The sequence below is a fragment of the Gallus gallus genome, chromosome 5 (assembly GCF_016699485.2).
Source record: "Gallus gallus isolate bGalGal1 chromosome 5, bGalGal1.mat.broiler.GRCg7b, whole genome shotgun sequence".
NCBI lineage: Eukaryota > Metazoa > Chordata > Aves > Galliformes > Phasianidae > Gallus > Gallus gallus.
The window spans coordinates 48442971-48459983 of NC_052536.1; the positions used below are offsets into that span (position 1 = coordinate 48442971).

Consider the following 17013-nt stretch of genomic DNA (forward strand, 5'->3'; position numbering starts at 1 on the left):
ATTAAAAAGAGCAATGAAAACCATAATTATAAAACAGCCTTACGAAAAAGTAGCAACAGAGAAACCAATTAGACACAGCAAGGAAAAAAAAGAGAATTGTACTGCATAGCAATGTTAATAGTGCAGAATGGGGAATCAAACAAGAAACTGTGAAGTAAGACTATAGTGAACCCAATCTGATTTGTAGTATGATTAGATGTCTATAAAGACAGGAATTCAACCAGAGAAATGTATATAAAATAAAAATAAATGAAGAAAATAAGAAGTGAGTAGGGAAAGGAGCTGGTTTCTTTGTCAGAGGACAAACAAAGTAAAAATTGTGAAAGTTTTTGTATGTGGCAGGCAACTGATAGCAGTCAATAAATACCCACATGTGGGTGTGTGTAAATAAGGGCAACAGAAATGTTGGCTATGAGTTGTGTACAACAGAAGAAAACACAGCATCCTTCCACTAAAATGGCACAAAACCAGAGAAGCCACTAGGACTGAAAATAACAGCTTGTTTCTGTAGTTAGCAAAAACATTCCAGCTGAGAATAAGACAAAAGCAAAGATGAAATGGCAGCTAGAGTTCTGACAGCAGTAATGAGTCCAGGAGGCATGTGGATTGGTTTTCATCCATTTTTTTTTTGCCAGCCACCAACATCTCCCTGAGTTACTGCAAGCACCTATAGCCTCAATTGTGATCAGTTTGTAGCTTTAAAAAACCAAACACCTGTAAGGATCAGAGCTCAGACTAGAATCCCTGGTTCCAAAAGGTGCTAGAAAGCTCCTTGTGTAAAATTTTGTAAGTTATTAAGTATGTCTTTTTTTATATTGATGAATGTTTTTCTTTTAATGTCCTTGTGCATTTATTCATTTTTCTATGTATACGTTTCCCCTTTGTCTGTCTGTTTTTCTGCTCACCATCCACATCTAGATATGACGTATATCTAGACGTGTTTTCTCTTTCTGGATCATCCACATGTGGAAAAGTCTCGAAAAAAAAGCAGATTGTGGTTCAATTTTCAATCCCCAATCTCAGGCATTTAATCTTCAGAGCCTCGCTGTCATTTCAAATTCACTGCACTTAAAAGTAATCTGTTCATTTTGATATATGTATGTCTCACAGTAAACTGTTTATTTTTCTTTATAAATATCTATTTCAGCCAGAAGAGAGAATAATTTATTCTGTCTATTCAGAAAACAGTAAGAACATTGCACCTTGGTACAGAAACTGTTTCTCCCTTCTTTGTTTTCTCTGTACACACGGACATTCCTTCCCTGAAATGAACTCTCAGATCTAGTTGAGTTTCGAACAGGAAGTAAAATTACTTTTCTAGCCTCAGGAAAGGAATAAAAAATACATTTTAAAGTGCAATATCACTAACATAATTGAAAAAAAAAAAATCTGTTTACTGACTGACTATTAGGAATCTGTGTGCATGTTCTCTGCACCAGATTTTTCATACTACAGGAAAAGAAAACATTATAACATGCTGTAAAATATCAACTGATTGATTGTTGTCTTCATGTCAAAACAGGTAAAGAATGTTGAGTATATTGGGTATGCTATGACACAACTTCTTGGCTACTGTTGACATCTGTCAGACTGTTAAGCATCTTTAAAAGTCAGAAGGATTTGGGCTTTCTTAATAGCAGTTTGAAAGGAACATTTTCTAGATGGAAAGACATTAATGGGCCAAAAATGATGGTTTTAAAAGAGACAACTTGGCTAATCCAATGCAAACACATGCTGCAAGAAGTGATGGCTTCATCAGTCTTCCAAAAAGTGTAGTTAACCTTTCCCTAAAGACATGTAATTACTTTGCCTCTACTTTATTTGGCAAACCGTCATAGTGTCTGATCAACATCAGTATTAAAGAAGATGTCTATACATCCAGGTAAAATTCATCTTCCTTCCAATAAAAGTGCTTGTTATTACCTCTGCCCACTACAGATTTTTGCAGACAGTAGAAAGCTGCCCCTGTGATGGAAGCTTTGCCTCTGTCTTCAGAGTGGCCAAGTTCTCATGTAATGTGTATAACAGGAGGGGGCACGACTGTTTATATGGGCTGATAGTAATAGGACAAGAGGGAATGGTTTTAAACTAAGACAGGAGATTTAGGTTAGATATTAGGAGGAATTTCCTCACTCAGGTGGTGACACACTAGAACAGGTTGCCCAAGGCAGTTGTGAATGCCCCATCCCTGGAGGCATTCAAGGCCAGGCTGGATGTGGCTCTGGGCAGCTCTGGATCTAGTTGTTGGTGACCCTGCACATAGCAGAGGGGTAGAAACTAGATGATCTTTGAGGACCTTTTCAACCCATGCCATTCTATGATTCTTTGATTCCTTAAGTAGCTGATACAATTCACTGTGTAATAATTGGGTGATGGATAGCGCTGAGACAGTTCTGTCAATGGAGAGAATGTTGTGAGCATCTTGAGTGTAAGGCAAAGGAACAGGTTTGGATTTCATTCCTGTAAATTACTGCTGTATATTTTAGCTCAGCACACTCTGGCTACTGTTTCAATGAGAAAAAATCACCACAGTAAAAAAAAAATATTTTGGCAGTCCACAGCTAACTGTTGACTGCTGCTATTTCTGTGTGTAGTGAAATCTATTTTGTGCAGAAAAGCTTTCTGGTTTATGTACTTGTGCCGTCAGCTCACAGAGTTCTACAGACATTCACCTGCTGACTTTTGTGGTAGTAGAAATATGAAGATGGTAAAAAGGAGTTCATTTTTTCCCTATCAGTCTTGTATCTGTTCAGTATACTGAATCAGCTCAGAGGTAGCAGAAATGAAGCTGACACATGGGGTCAGTGCAGTGGTGCACTGTGGGACACTACAAGGAGTAAGAGGAAAAGAGAAGGATTTCTATGTTCAGCTCCACAGGTTCCTTGTTGGCTCAGACCGTTCTGTCCAGCCACACATACAGATGGGACATATTAATATAGAAGGCATAATATTGTTTCTTAATGCTCCAGTTGCATTAAGGATGTCTGATAAGGTTGCCCAGGGCCCCATCCAACCCAGCGTTGAGCACCTCCAGGGATGGGACACCCACAGCTCTCTGGGCAGTAGTGCCAGGGCCTCACTGCCCTGTGAGTAACAAATTTCTTCCTAACATCTAACCTACATCTTGTACACTGATGATGTTAGCATTTCTGTTACTGTTATTCTCTTCACCAAATATTTCTGCTTTGCCAAAGAGAAGGCACGGCCCTGGAATTTGTTGTTTTTTGTTTGTTTGTTTGTTTTCTCTACAGAATTTGAAAAGGATACCCCAAATTACTGTTATCTCTCCCTTCCAGATATGGTTTCTGTGTGACTGTTGTTATCCTTGCAGTTTTAGGTACCAGGTACCTCGAGGGGCTATTATACCTACAATTTGCTCTGTGTTTCTCATCACTAATGCAGATACTGCATCTCTGGATTCCTGCAGTATTGAACTTGTCTCTGGACAAACGGTGTTATATTTGTACGTAAACAAGCACTTGGGAGTTATGAGTAGTCCCAACCAGGCCAGAACTTGAAGGACTCCTGGCTGCTTCAAGGATTTCCAGCCTTTTCAGAGCTGTGTGCATTCTGCTGAAGGTTGAAACACTATGTTCAGTGCAAAAAAAGGATGTTCTTACCATGCTTCAACTCTCAGTTTCAGCCTGTTTTATGCAGTAGCTCAGTCCCTGAACACATTCATTATTCCTGTCTAAGAAGACAAGACAATAATATCTCAGATTCTGAAAAAGGATCCATGGAGGTTATTCTCTGGATTCAGTTGTTGCAGTCATTGTCTTTGATGCCCTGATTCCTATAGCAAGTTCCTGAGAAAATTTATCAGGGTTCCAAAGAAACTGCCTGTTTCCCAAAGATGACAGACTGATCTCTTTACACTGATGACTATTGAAGTTCTTTTCTCCCCAATTTCTAATGCAAAGACTTCAAAAAATTAATTAAATAATTAAATAATTAAAAGAATTATTTCCAGAAGAAATCCCTAAGATCAACCAAAACACAATCTCTATAATTTTCTGAGGCACTTGTGGTGTTTGCAGAGGTTTGGATCAGATTGCTTTGGTCAGCAAAATAGCTAAGTAAAAATGATTTGCAGTTTGGTTCCCTCAGGTGGAGGAAGGAGTGAGAAGACAATGATCTACACAACAATGGGGCTTCTGTTTTGAAATCATTTTATCAATATCGGCGTATATTTTGTTCCAGTGAGTTCTGGTTGGATACAATGGACAGACTCCACTCGTACAAAAAGGATTCTGACTCGACAAAAATAAAATTATCAACTTTCTGTTTAGATGGTAGTAGGAAAGATGGGAAAATAAAGATTCATCCTGATTTCAGCCATGCAAGAGACACCTATGATGTACAGAAGAATGTGGAGTGGAGTTGATCTAAAAAATAGATTACTTTTATCTAATGGTGCATCCATGTACAAAATGGAAAATAAGTAAGAAAGACAAACTAGAAAAATTGAAGCTTGTTGCAGTGATTATAACATAAACAGCATTGAGAGAACAAAATTTTTCTAACAGTCTTTCATAAGAAATCAGTTTGGGACAATACAAGCAGTTAACGCAGAAAATAGAAGAAACGTCACTGTGTGTCAGAGTACATATTTACAATGCAGATGAGATCAGATAATTTGACAGTGATGAGTGTACAGATAAAATCTATGAATTCTAGAAATTCTCTACTCTTGCGGGCTAAAAAATATCAAATATAAGGAGACTTTTCTGCCAGCTGTTTAAGGAGGAAGCAGGAAGACTAAAGTCTGCTTTGATGAGATGGTCAGAATACTAGAGGGAAGTCACAGAAACCGTGTAGGCATTTAACTGCCCAGGTTACCTCCTGGTCAATATAAAAATGAAAAAGAAGAAAGAAAAAGCAAAGCAAGGTCAAACATAAGAAAAAGCTTCTTGATGCACTTCTGCCATCCACAATACCCCAGCAAGGGTGAGCAGTGGCAAAAGCTGTGCTGGCAAATAAACTCTTTTACAGAATGGTAGAATCGCTAAGGTTGGAAAAGACCACTAAGATCACTTAGTCCAACCATCAGCCCATCACCACCATGCCCACTAACACGTCCCTCAGTGCCCTTGTTTTCAAAACAGGAAGTAATGTATCAGTGTAAAAGGAAAGAAACAAGACAATCAGAAAAGGCATGGAGGTAATCTGAATCAGATGGGCATGGTTTTTCTCAGGTAGCCAAACTTCTGGAGAGATTTGAAGCAGCAGTGTCTGCCTCTAACCCCTTTCACCTGAGTGCTGTCTTTTAAACCACTTCTCATTCTCATCCTCTTCCTTTTTCTCTCCTTCATTTTCCCCATTCTAGGTTAAAACTATAAATCAGCATTAACAGAAGCAAACTTTTTTCAACCTTTCTTCAAGCACCAGTAAATGGGCTATGTCAGTTTCTGTCACATTTTCAGGCAGGTAATCTTGAATTTGCCCACTATAATCCTAGTGAAAAGGTTTTATAGTTTCTTATCATTTCATAGTGATCTCTGTGTGCTGCACATAAATGTAGACAAACTGGTAAATGATGTCTGGTGGATGTAAGCACCACACCTGGAGCAGAAGAAAATGGGTCCCTTAGGAAGAGGCATAACTTCTTTAAAAGAAGATGGCAAGGAACAAGAAATAGGCCGTCCATTTCCATAAGGGACAGCTCAAAGGAAGAACAGAAAGATAGAAAAGAGTCACAGAGCGAAGCACGGAATTTAAACTGCTTGGCAGTGGTGTAAAAATGTTTTTCTTATACATATTATGAACAGATGAACTAAAAAAAGAAAGGACTGTCAGCTTTGGGTGTACTTTGTTCTTTTCTTATTTATCACGTTCGCCTCAGAAACAGAACAAGCTTTGCCTGCACTGCCTTTGCTGGGGTCTCTCCTGAAAAAAGAACAAAAGTTGCTCTGATGCGCACTGGGAGAGAAGTCTTCAGAAACCCGGAGCTCAGCACTGGCTCTTAGCGGACAGCGATCCCGAGGTAAGAGGCGTGCTCAAAGCCCCCCCACTCACCCTCCCTCCTGCCGCGCCCCGCCACGAACCTCCTCTCTCCCGCGATCGCGGCAGGCGGGGTGCGCGCGGTGCCCGCTGCTCTGCACAGCCGGGCGGGGGCCGGGGGGAGCCGGGCAGCGCTCCCCTCTCGCTTTCTCCTTCTGTTCCGCCGCACCGCAACTCGCCGGCTCTGCGGGCTGAGGCCAGGGGTGCCTCTTCCTCGTCCTCTTCCACCTCTTCCTCCTCCTCCTCCTCCTCCTCGCCACCCGGGAGGATCCGCGCGAGCTCCGCGCCCAGAGGCCCCAACATGAGGCTGCGCGCCGCCGGGCTCCTCGGCTGCTGCTGCTGCTGCTGCTGCTGCCTTCTGCCCCTCGTCCTCCCCGCCGCCCCAGGTAACCCCTCCGCGGGAGCGACCTGGGAAAGTTGGAGGAGTTGGCCGAGGCCGGGCTGAGAGCGCAGCCTCACCCAGCGCTCGCTCCGGCCAGAGGTGCGGCGGTGCGCCGTGCGAGGCGCTCCTCGTGCCATTCGGCTGCCAGGGCAGCGGTTAGCGGTGCTGCTTCGTGGTGTGGCTTCATGCTTCTCAAGGCAGATAGATGAGGGAGGAGGGGGGAGGCAGAAAAGTGAGACATCGTTATAATAAACTTCAGTTGCTCTTCTGCAATTTAATCTTTTGTTGTTGTTGTTGTTATCAGACATAAGGTGGAAATGAGCTTGTAAGTTGTTTTAAATAGATATACATATATTTCTCCTGATTAATGATATGTTAACAATATAACGATATGTGTTTCAAATAGTTCTGAAATAATGCAACTGAAGCTGCGTGTTGTGTAGTGGCATATGTGTGTCTGCTCTGAAATTTCTCTTTTAAAGTACTATGAGAGCACTCACACTTTGCTATTGTGTTTCATTCTGTGTTCTTTTGCAGTCAATTCTTTATGTCATTTCTCCTACCTTATAGAAACGCCCTGTAATGTGCCCCAGGTTCATTTAAAACCTTTATGTTGCAGAAACACATATTTGACAGAAATCAGAATATTACTATGCAGTCTTGAGTTGCTTTTTTTTTCACTCTGCAGTCTGATTTCTTTTAAAACATCAGTAATGTATATAAGACACCTTTATTATTACTTATTATTATTATTATTACTGTTTTTACACTGAGTGCTGATTTTTCTATTTCGGTATTAAAAATCTCTTCTCTTAGGTGTGAGCTGTAAAGCTGGCTGCCACCCAGTGAATGGATTTTGTGAATTTCCCAGTGAATGCAGGTAATCTGTCAGACAGAGCCTTAGCTCAGAAACAGACCTCCTCAATAATTCATTGTTCTTTAAAATAGAAGCTGAAACAGTGTATCCTCTGCAAATATGGTACTGTAATGAGGTAGCACTCTATTACCATACCGTAACTGGAGTGATAGAGCGCAGGTATCTAGATGCCTCTTTAGCCTAATTATCCCAGTATGAGAAGTCTTTAAGTTGATTAACATTTGTTTATTGTCATTGCATGAACCAGGTTTTTTTGTTTGTTTGTTTGTTTGTTTTCCAATATAAATACTTCTAGTATCCCCGAAGCACTGATGCTATCTTTTTTATCAGATGCGCTGCACAGTCCAATTTTGAATACAAAAGTTGATTTATTGCACCCTGAAAAGGGGAACATCCATGTAATTATGTTTAGTAAAAATAAACCATGCTTGTGTATTGTCTCCTATCTCTTTCAGGTGTCTGCCTGGTTGGCAGGGCGCTCTCTGCAATCAGTGTGTCCCTTTTCCTGGGTGCTTGCACGGCAGCTGTGTCAAACCCTGGCAGTGCATCTGTGAGGAGGGCTGGGTTGGCAGCCTCTGTGACATAGGTTTGCACATCCTTTCTTTTCCTCGAGCAAATGAGGTGAAACAGCCCCATCTGGTGATGGAGACATAGAAAAAAGATCTTATGGATAACTAATTTTAAAAGAATGCTAATAAAGAGGTTCTGGGCAGCAGCACATAAGAGGCTCTGGCACTGCTGCCCACAGAGCTGTGGGTGCCACATCCTTGGAGGTGCACAAGGCTGGGCTGGATGGGCAGTTGGAGCTGGTGGGGGGCAGCCAGTCCACAGTAGGGGGTTGGCACTGGGTGGGCTTTGAGGTCTCTTCCAAAACATTCAGTGTGTTCGGTATTTGGGCATATGTGTGAGTGAGGCGTACACTCCTCATTCTATTTTAAATATTGATAATTGTGAATAATGCGAACAAACAACTGTTCATCATTGTCATATTAATCTTTATGATGAAAACACATCTTTTTGTATATATTAGTTAATTTGAAATATTTATATGACACACTATATATATGTGTGTGTGTGTGTAAATTTTTGTGTGGGAAAATAAGAGCTTAATACTACATACTTATTGAAAAAGAAAACATCATAATTCTTTGATCCTTAATCCTATGATGGTTCAATGGAATAGCATTGGTATAACTCAGAGAAAGGTCTGCCCAAGCAAAATGCTGCCCTCCTCCCAGATCTGAGGGATAAGCAGAGCGCACTCACTGACCCCTTTCCTGTCAGAATGTGCCAGATAGCATCAGCAATTTGAGGAGCTGGCCTTTGCTGAGCTAGTTTATGTTGGCTGACGTAGGCAAATGAGTGTTCAGCCAAGAGATGTGAGGGTGCAGAAACTGCATGAGCATCCAGGACCGTGCACCAGCTCAGCCTGCAGAGATGCAGCTGGAAGAAGACAAGTGTCCAAGGCCTTGTTCTTTTTGCTTCTATTTTGGGCTTTCATTGTTACACAGCTCACAATTTATAGACCATGGCTGTCAGTGAATGCCCAAAACAGTAGTTAATGATGATGCAATTGCAACTGGATAAAATTTTCAGGATGACTAAAAGAAGATTTCTGGTTGATCACGTGCTTGTAGTGGCATGGAGGTACACAGCTAAAGATTTCTGCAAGTTAAGGTTATGTTTTCAAGTTGGACACACTTTGAAGAACCATATTAAGGGTCTAGCTGAATTTCTTGGCACTTAAATATCATCACAGTTCTGAGATTTGCAACCTTTTTCAGTTGGTATTTATGACGGAAAATAATTCTTTGTGTATTCAGGTATTCATGGAAAAATAATATTTTAATGAGAATTGTGATGATTCTTCACTATAAAATGGATATCCCTTGTTTAAGTCCAGGAAGTATTACTTCTCTCAACACTCAGAGTTATCTCAGTGTTCCTTGCCAATTTGAATTTAGATCCCCATGAAGACGTGCCAAGAACTCTCAGCCAAAACGAAACGTCCCTGCACATGAAAAGATGGCTATATTACATTGAAAGTCTTTCATCTCAGTGGATTCACTGAGTAGGTCCATTTCAGTGGACCTACCCTACATGCATTCTTTTGCCACAAAAGACCCATAGTCTTTTTCCTGCCACTGGAAGGCTGTTAAAAATTGTTCTACTGATCCATGAATGCACTGTATCCTCAAATGAGGTTAATTGTTCAACCTCTGACACCCACTGCCAAAATGTTGGTGTTGGTTTCCTGACTGTATAAAGTCATTACAGACTGTTATAACTCATTAACAAGTACCAGTAAATAATGCTTGATAAGGTTAGGAAAAAGGACAAAATTAATAATAGAATCAAAGAATCATAGAATGGCCTGGGTTGAAAAGGACCACAATGATCATCAAGTTCCAACCCCCTTGCTATGTGCAGGGTTGCCAACCACCAGACCAGGCTGCCCAGAGCCACATCCAGCCTGGCCTTGAATGCCTCCAGGGATGGGTCATCCACAACCTCCTTGGGCAACCTGTGCCAGTGCATCACCACTCTCTGTGTGAAAAACTTCTTCCTAATATCCAACCTAAACCTCCCCTGTCACAGTTTAAAACCATTCCCCCTTGTCCTATCACTATCCATCCTCATAAACAACCATTTCCCCTCCTGTTTAATGCTCCCATTCATGTGGGGATCATTGACAAATACACATAACTGTTTTTTTAGTTGTGATAATACAAACACATCAATTTCTTACATAAGAAGCCACACTCCTTGACTCTCTTTTAATACTGAATTTATGATGTGATGTCCAGAGGCCACAACTGTTACATTTTCACATGTGAATGATTTTAGTTGACATGTTTTAACCAGTGGCAACAAATTTAGCTTCAGGTGTGTAATGAGATAAGCCTTGTTAAAAAGCTACATTTGTACTGCTTCTGGGGAGACTGGCAGAGGATTGTGAGTGATACAGTTCTGTCATTCCCTTGGCATTCTTCCTTTTTGCTGCTATAAGAAGTGCCATATTTGCCAGGGAATTTTTGGCAAAACCACTTTCAGTGTTGCCAGCTGTGAGCAATTGTCAACAGAGAGATGGCAAAACCCACAAATTCATCTGGCCACTGTTGACACCTGAAATATCTGTAAAATATAGATACAGTTTTAGCAGCTTATTTACTTGCTAAACACAAGAGAAAATAAGGTGTTTATTGAATGATGGTGTTGTCTTTTTCTGTTTTCTAGGAAATTTAGTGTATAATCTCCTTAGTTTGGATCATGAAAGTTCCTTTCTGGAGCAGTTTTAGGTCATCATGTGGTTTTATATTCACCATGGGCTGGCGATCTGGTTCTCAGTTCAGATAAAGAATGACCTACCTTATAATTTACAGGCATGCAGATTATAGATTGGGTTAACTGTAAACATGTAGGCCAGGATTAGTGGTGTCATTTATGACTATTATTATGGTAACATGCATAGGAAAAAAATCAGTGAGCTGGTCTAAGTGCTAATTTACATCTTTGCTAATGCCCATGATAGACATTCAAGAGACAAATTCTGCTGTGCTGTGAACCACAGAATCATAAAATATAAAACATATACTGAATCGGAAGGGACCCACAACGATCATCCAGTCCAAATCCTGGCCGCACAGAGGGCCATCCAAAAAGCAAAGGCTAAGTCTGAGAGTGTTATCCAAATATTTCTTCAACTCCAGCATCTCAGGGCTGTGACCACTGCCCCAGCAGAGCTTGTTTCATGCCCACTGCCCTCTGGTGCAGAACCTTTTCCAGCCTGATATAAAACCACTGTGATGCTTTCCTGAGAAAAACACTGAATGATCACTGCATGCACTGCAGCATGACAGCTTGGTTTTACAGAAGTGTTAATTAATGTATTGGTAATGTGATTGCAGCTATTCATAATACATGTGTAAATGTACAATCTTTTTTTCAGTTCTCATCTGAGGCTCAGCTACCACTTGAACCAATTAAATTATTTAGATTTTGGTCTTCTGACAGGAAAGCTAAAGAGAATAGAGAATATGGAGTATTTGGTTTATCTATGTGTTTACATTTTAAGGGGATATGATACTATCAGCTTTTAAGTAGTGTTTTAAAACCAAATTCCTTACGTAAATTACTAGTAGTAATGTACATATTCATATATACGCTTATACCTATTAATACATATATCTATCCACATACATATTTCAGAGCTTCCTTGCTCATGTGTCAGAGTTCATATTTTTTTTAGCTGCTTTTAAAGCTTGCTAAAATAGGTGGTAAACAACACCATTCCAAAAAGCATTCAAGTTTATTTTGGTCCTTGTGAAAATTGGATCTTAAAGTGCATGCAAAGTGCTTTTCTTGTAATAAGAACAGGCAAACACATTAGAAACTAGAGCCTTTTATCCAGGGAAGATTATATTTAAAAGCCAATGCTATTGAAGTGTTTTGCTATGGTTAAAATTTAGCAGTACCTCATGATATCAACTAACTTTCATGTTATGTTGTGGGAAGTGAAATATAAATGCCCTTAAATCCTTTTCATATTCTATATCAGGAAAAATTTATTCTCTGAAAGAGTGATGATGCATTGGCACAGGCTGCTGAGGGAGGTGGTGAACTCACTGTCTCTGGAGGTGTTCCAGAACTGTGGAGATGCGGCACCAAGGGATGTGATTTAGAGGGCATGGAGGGAATGGGCTAATGGTTAGACTAGCTGATCTTAGAGGTCTTTTCCAACCTTTATCATTCAGTGATTCTTAGTGTACGTATGGACATGAATATGTGAACTGTCAGATACCTTGCAGCCAGGTCCTCACTGCAGCTGCTCCATTAGATGGCTAAAATATGTACTTGTTTGTATATTTAATTTTAGTTATTTGTAAAAATTGGTAATAGCTCAATTGGGAAATTCCTTAGCAGGGAAACTTGAAAGAAAAGGAGATGTGTGACTTTTTGGTCAAAACATGTCAGACAGCTCTCTCTTCTGGTGCAGCTATGTAAGGGTTAGATGTAACCCAGCCAGATGATGAAATCTTAAGAGTCTTTGTAACCTGCCAGACTCTGTTATTATGAAATGTCTGTTCATAAACACACAATAGACTTTTGGTTAAAGAGCATGAGGAATTCCTGATTCTTATTTTCTATATCATAATTCTGCTCATGGAGATGCCAAGGCTGGGAAAGGACAACTAAGCTACTTAGAAGTTCTTTCTTCCCTACCAATATTTTATTGATAATATTAATTATTTATGTACTGGAACAATTGAAAATCATTTCCAAAGTGACAGCTAGGAAAAGAAATGAGCTCAAGGTTCTTGCAATAATTGAAAAATCCATACACCACGTTAAGTAGGAGGAATAAATCAGAACTTGTAAAATGTAGGATGGATGGCCATTAAAGCTATGTTTTATTTAAAGCATTGTTTACTATTTGCTGATTCTTTCTCCTAAGTTTAATTGAGCCCTTCCTTGTTCTTCTGCTGACTATTTAGCATTCATTTCATTGAACAGTGTTTTAATAAAATTTAAAAAAATGTTTTTTTCTTTTTTTTAAAAAAAAAAAAACTACAGATATTCAGCCGTGCTCTGCAAAGCCCTGCACCAATAACTCAACATGCATAGAGACTGGTGATGGAGGATATATTTGTTTGTGTGCCCAGGGATTTACAGGAAAAAACTGCCATCTCAGGAAAGGACCATGTATTATTAATGGGTAAATACTGGCTTCTGATGTGAATTTAAAATGTATACTTCTTCTGACCATTCTTCAGATTTCTTTGCTAAGATGCAATATCTCTATGCTAAAGTATATAATTCTTCTGCTAGCACTGTGAATCTATTCAAGGAGACTATTAATACAATATGCACCTCAATATAATAAAAGTTAACCAAATGAAGCTCAGTAATAAGTAAAGAATAGATTTTCAAAATGTTGCATGCATTTTCTAAACACTATATTTTCTACTTCTGAGAAAGTTTAAAAAGTATTTCACATGAAAAGTCAGAAAAAGTCATTTTACACTTGCATTCTCCAGTAATTTCTTCTCATTTTCCTAGCAATCCCCTGCATTTTCTGTAATCTGACCTGCATGTAAGGTTTAAATCTTCTCCATACAGCTATATCCAAGTTTGTTTGATTTTCCATGAGATCTGTAAAGCTAAGAGAGGGTGCTAGGCTCTCCAAGACAGACCATAACCATTCAGTTACTCAAGGACTGTACAGCAATAGCTTCCATAATTACTTTAAAGCATACACAGTGGCTAGTGACTGGCTAATTTCCTTTAATGCATTATCGTCTCGTATTGTTACCAGGCTCTCCCAATAGGTGTTATGCCAAAGTCCAGGGACAACTCCTTTTCCAGCCAACAGCTACAGTGAAGGACAATATGAGAGCACAGAGCTGTTTGTTTTATGTAAAAGTATTAAAAAAAACCCAACAGATGACTCTTCTACTGCAGTAGTCACTTAGTGGCCACCAAGTGTTTTAGTCTTCAGTAAGGCCATAGATGCTGAGGGTACTCAGTGTGATGTCTACTCCCAGAGTAACAACTGCACATTTGAGAAGCTCAGTCTTAAGCCACCAATGGTTGGGGCCATTTGTAAAAAGGAGCTTATTTTCCCTTTGGAAGTCACCTCACTCAGGCTCTTACAGAACAGTGTCCCCATGATGGAAATCCAACTACTACTATTGCTACCAACTACTACATATGTGAAATCTAAGTGTTCATGAAGCTGCAGCTGTTTGGTATCTGCAGGACTTTCTACTGGCAAGGTAACACTGAAGTACTGCTTGGACTTTTCAATTATGTCCTGGTACTGTGCAGCATGTCTTTAGAGATTTATAATTATTAGAAAAACTGTTGTCAAATAGTCTTGTTGTAGTCTTTGTCAAGAGTTATGTTGTGTTTTTCATGCCTGAAATCCATTTTGAGAAGGTAAGTTTTAAAAGCTTTGTTCATATACAATTACTGTCATGAAAAATGATTTTGAGATTTATTTGCAAACCCTGGGCCCCTTTTCTGTGAATAAGATGGGTTATTGGACCACATCTGCTTTCAACAGCTCCACTGAATTGATAGCATTTGTGCTTTTTTGTCAGTAGGTGTCTCTGTCTTTTTGGCCTTATGCTTGGTAAGGCACAGATACATTGCAAAGCCAAAAAAAAAAGAGGGATTCTTTCAACGAATTTACACCATTTAAAACATAGTACCAGGCTATTAATAATTAAGTTCTGAAAGAGTTTGAAGAAATGCTTGGTTTCCTCTGCCCCTGTTCTCACATGACAGCTTCCCTTGCTACGGCTGAAACCATCTCATTTCTTATTATAGTTTGTGTTGTTTTTTCAAAAACTTTGTCTCAACAGCTGTTTGCAGGAAAGTGTATCTATTCACCTCTAGCTTTTTTGTTTGCCATGGAGCACAGTAGAGGCAGAATAAAAACAATCACTGTGTTGCCATGAAAGTGTTTTGCTTTGCCAGTACAGTGCACAGATTATATTATGAACAATCAGGCGGAAAAGAAAGCCTTTCTGCTAGTCTGTTTGTTCAGTCTTGTCTAGATAGTTACTCAGCTAAATAGCTCTAAGCTTATGAAAACACTGGGAAGCTTAATTTGGATAAATGTTTGGAATAAATTAAGGTCCGTTCACAACTCTTCAGGTTGGATTTATATAGTGCTGTATTAATTCTGCCTGAGGGGTCGGCAGAAGATACTACAACCTGTATTGACTGAGCTGTTTAATAACTCATTCTTGATTCAACTTCATTGACTTCAGTGGATTTACACTGGGATTTGGCTCTTCTGAAGAAAATCAACTTCTCTTATTACATGAAGTGTTTCCTAATAGCTTCTTTCCTTAGATTTCAATTGAGCTCTGTATACGTATGTGTTTGTTCTCTCTTCCAGCTCTCCCTGCCAGAATGGAGGAACATGCATTGATGACAATGGTTTTGCACCCCATGCTTCCTGTCTATGCCCTTCTGGTTTTGCTGGAAATTTCTGTGAAATAGATAGGGATGACTGTGAATCCAACCCATGTGAAAATGGAGGAACGTGCACAGATATTGGTGCAGGTTTCAGCTGTTTATGTCCCCATGGCTATACAGGAAAGCTCTGCAGCAGCCGTGTCACATTCTGTGCAAGTGACCCATGTGAGAATGGAGGAACATGCAAAGAACATCCACAGGGAGGATTCAAATGCATCTGTAAGCCAGAATTTGTTGGTGCCACCTGCAAACATGCCAGCAAAAACACAAGTCTTTCTGCTGTGAATATCGGCACAAAGAACATGCAGAATTACAAGATACCCCCAAAAGCTCATCACAGATCAGTGCATCAAGAACATGAAATCCTGAAAATAACAGTGAAAGAAACAATCCAAAATGCAGATCTCTTGCTCAGTAAAAGTCAAGTGATATGTTTTGTGGTACTGGGATTACTTACTTGTCTTGTAGTTTTGGGTACAACTGGGATTGTATTTTTTTCAAAGTGTGAAATGTGGTTGGCTAATGCCAAATATAGTCATCTCCTGCGCAAGAAAAAGAACTTTCTTCTGAAGTCTAGCAATGGGGAAAACCTTTCTGTTAATATTATCTTCCCAGAGAAAATCAAATTGACGAATTACACCAAGAACTACACTGCCATCTAGGCCCTTGAAAGCCTGCAACCAAATTGAAACATTTCAAAACTATGTGTAAAATAAGTTGAACTTATTACCTGTGGTTGGCCTCAGGATCTGTGGGTGCATTTGCTGTGGCTGGTGCTGAATGGTAATGAAGACAAATGTAACGTATCTGTATTGCTAAGGATTTTTCATTCCCCAAAATAAATCTAAAAAAAAAAAAAAGAACTAAATAGCAGGGAACATTAATATGATTTACCTTCAAGGCAGCTATTTTTTGTAAAATAAAAGGTAATTTGCCACTGGAACTGTTCTGCAGCTTTCTTGACTTGTGCATAGTATATTTGACAAGTACGGTACCTGTAAATTACTCAGTGATGTGTTTTTTGTTGTTTTCATTTGTTGTTGTTTGGTTTTTTTTTTAATAAACAACAGATAAGGGCTATACTTGTTTAATTTTTGATTTGTAAATGTTATATTTCAACTAACTCATCGTAAACATCCCTGCATAATTCTTCTTCTGTGATAAATATGTTAGCAATTAGTATCAGCAGGAGCAAACTCACAATGATGTCTCACCTATCCAGCCAGTTTTGCTGATTATGCACACTTCTAAAATTTGTTACTCTTTCTTTGGAATCTGTGTGTTAATAATTTCAGGTTACAGGCCTCTGTCAGTTCAGATGCTGCCTCAGTAAACTGTGTATCTACTAGCATACTAAAAGGCATTTAATATATCTGGTCAAACCTTCTGTATAGAGACCTGGTCAAGATGCAAAGGATCTGATTCTGACTTTTCCATAATTACTTCTCAACGAAGTCTACCAAATATTATTCATGCTCATATTATGAGGAGAAATGAAAAGGATGTCATATGAGAAAGCTGAAATCACCTGAAAACAAGATAGAGGAATTGTTTTAAAATAAAAGGGGAGATTTGAGTTAGACGTTACGTAAAAATTCTTAATTCAGAGGGCAGTGAGACCCTGGCACAAGCTGCCCAGAGAGCTATGGGTGCCCGTGGAGGGCTATCCGTGGAGGTCCCCATGGCAGTGTTAGACGGGGTCCTGGGCCACCCCATCTGGAGAGAGCAACCACCCCATGGCTGGGGATGGGAACTGAGTAGACTT

The 17013-nt window shown here is 39.6% G+C and overlaps 1 protein-coding gene across 1 annotated transcript; it reads left to right on the forward strand.

The window, feature by feature from the left end:
- Window positions 1-6043: 6043 nt before the first annotated feature.
- Window positions 6044-16328, forward strand: DLK1 (delta like non-canonical Notch ligand 1). Its single transcript, NM_001397238.1, has 5 exons — window positions 6044-6386; window positions 7199-7262; window positions 7715-7845; window positions 12834-12975; window positions 15169-16328. Exons 1-5 carry the CDS (start codon window positions 6302-6304, stop codon window positions 15908-15910), a joined length of 1164 nt encoding a protein of 387 aa, NP_001384167.1. The 5' UTR covers window positions 6044-6301; the 3' UTR covers window positions 15911-16328.
- The last annotated feature ends 685 nt before the right edge of the window (window positions 16329-17013 follow it).

What these genes read in the sequence shown, in the direction of transcription:
- DLK1 (NM_001397238.1), top strand. Translation starts at nt 6,302, where the DNA reads ATGAGGCTGCGCGCCGCCGGGCTCCTCGGCTGCTGCTGCTGCTGCTGC. An exon ending in GAATTTCCCAGTGAATGCAG is followed by an intron (nt 7,263 to 7,714) that starts GTAATCTGTCAG and finishes TATCTCTTTCAG; the next exon opens with GTGTCTGCCTGGTTGGCAGG. An exon ending in GGACCATGTATTATTAATGG is followed by an intron (nt 12,976 to 15,168) that starts GTAAATACTGGC and finishes TCTCTCTTCCAG; the next exon opens with CTCTCCCTGCCAGAATGGAG.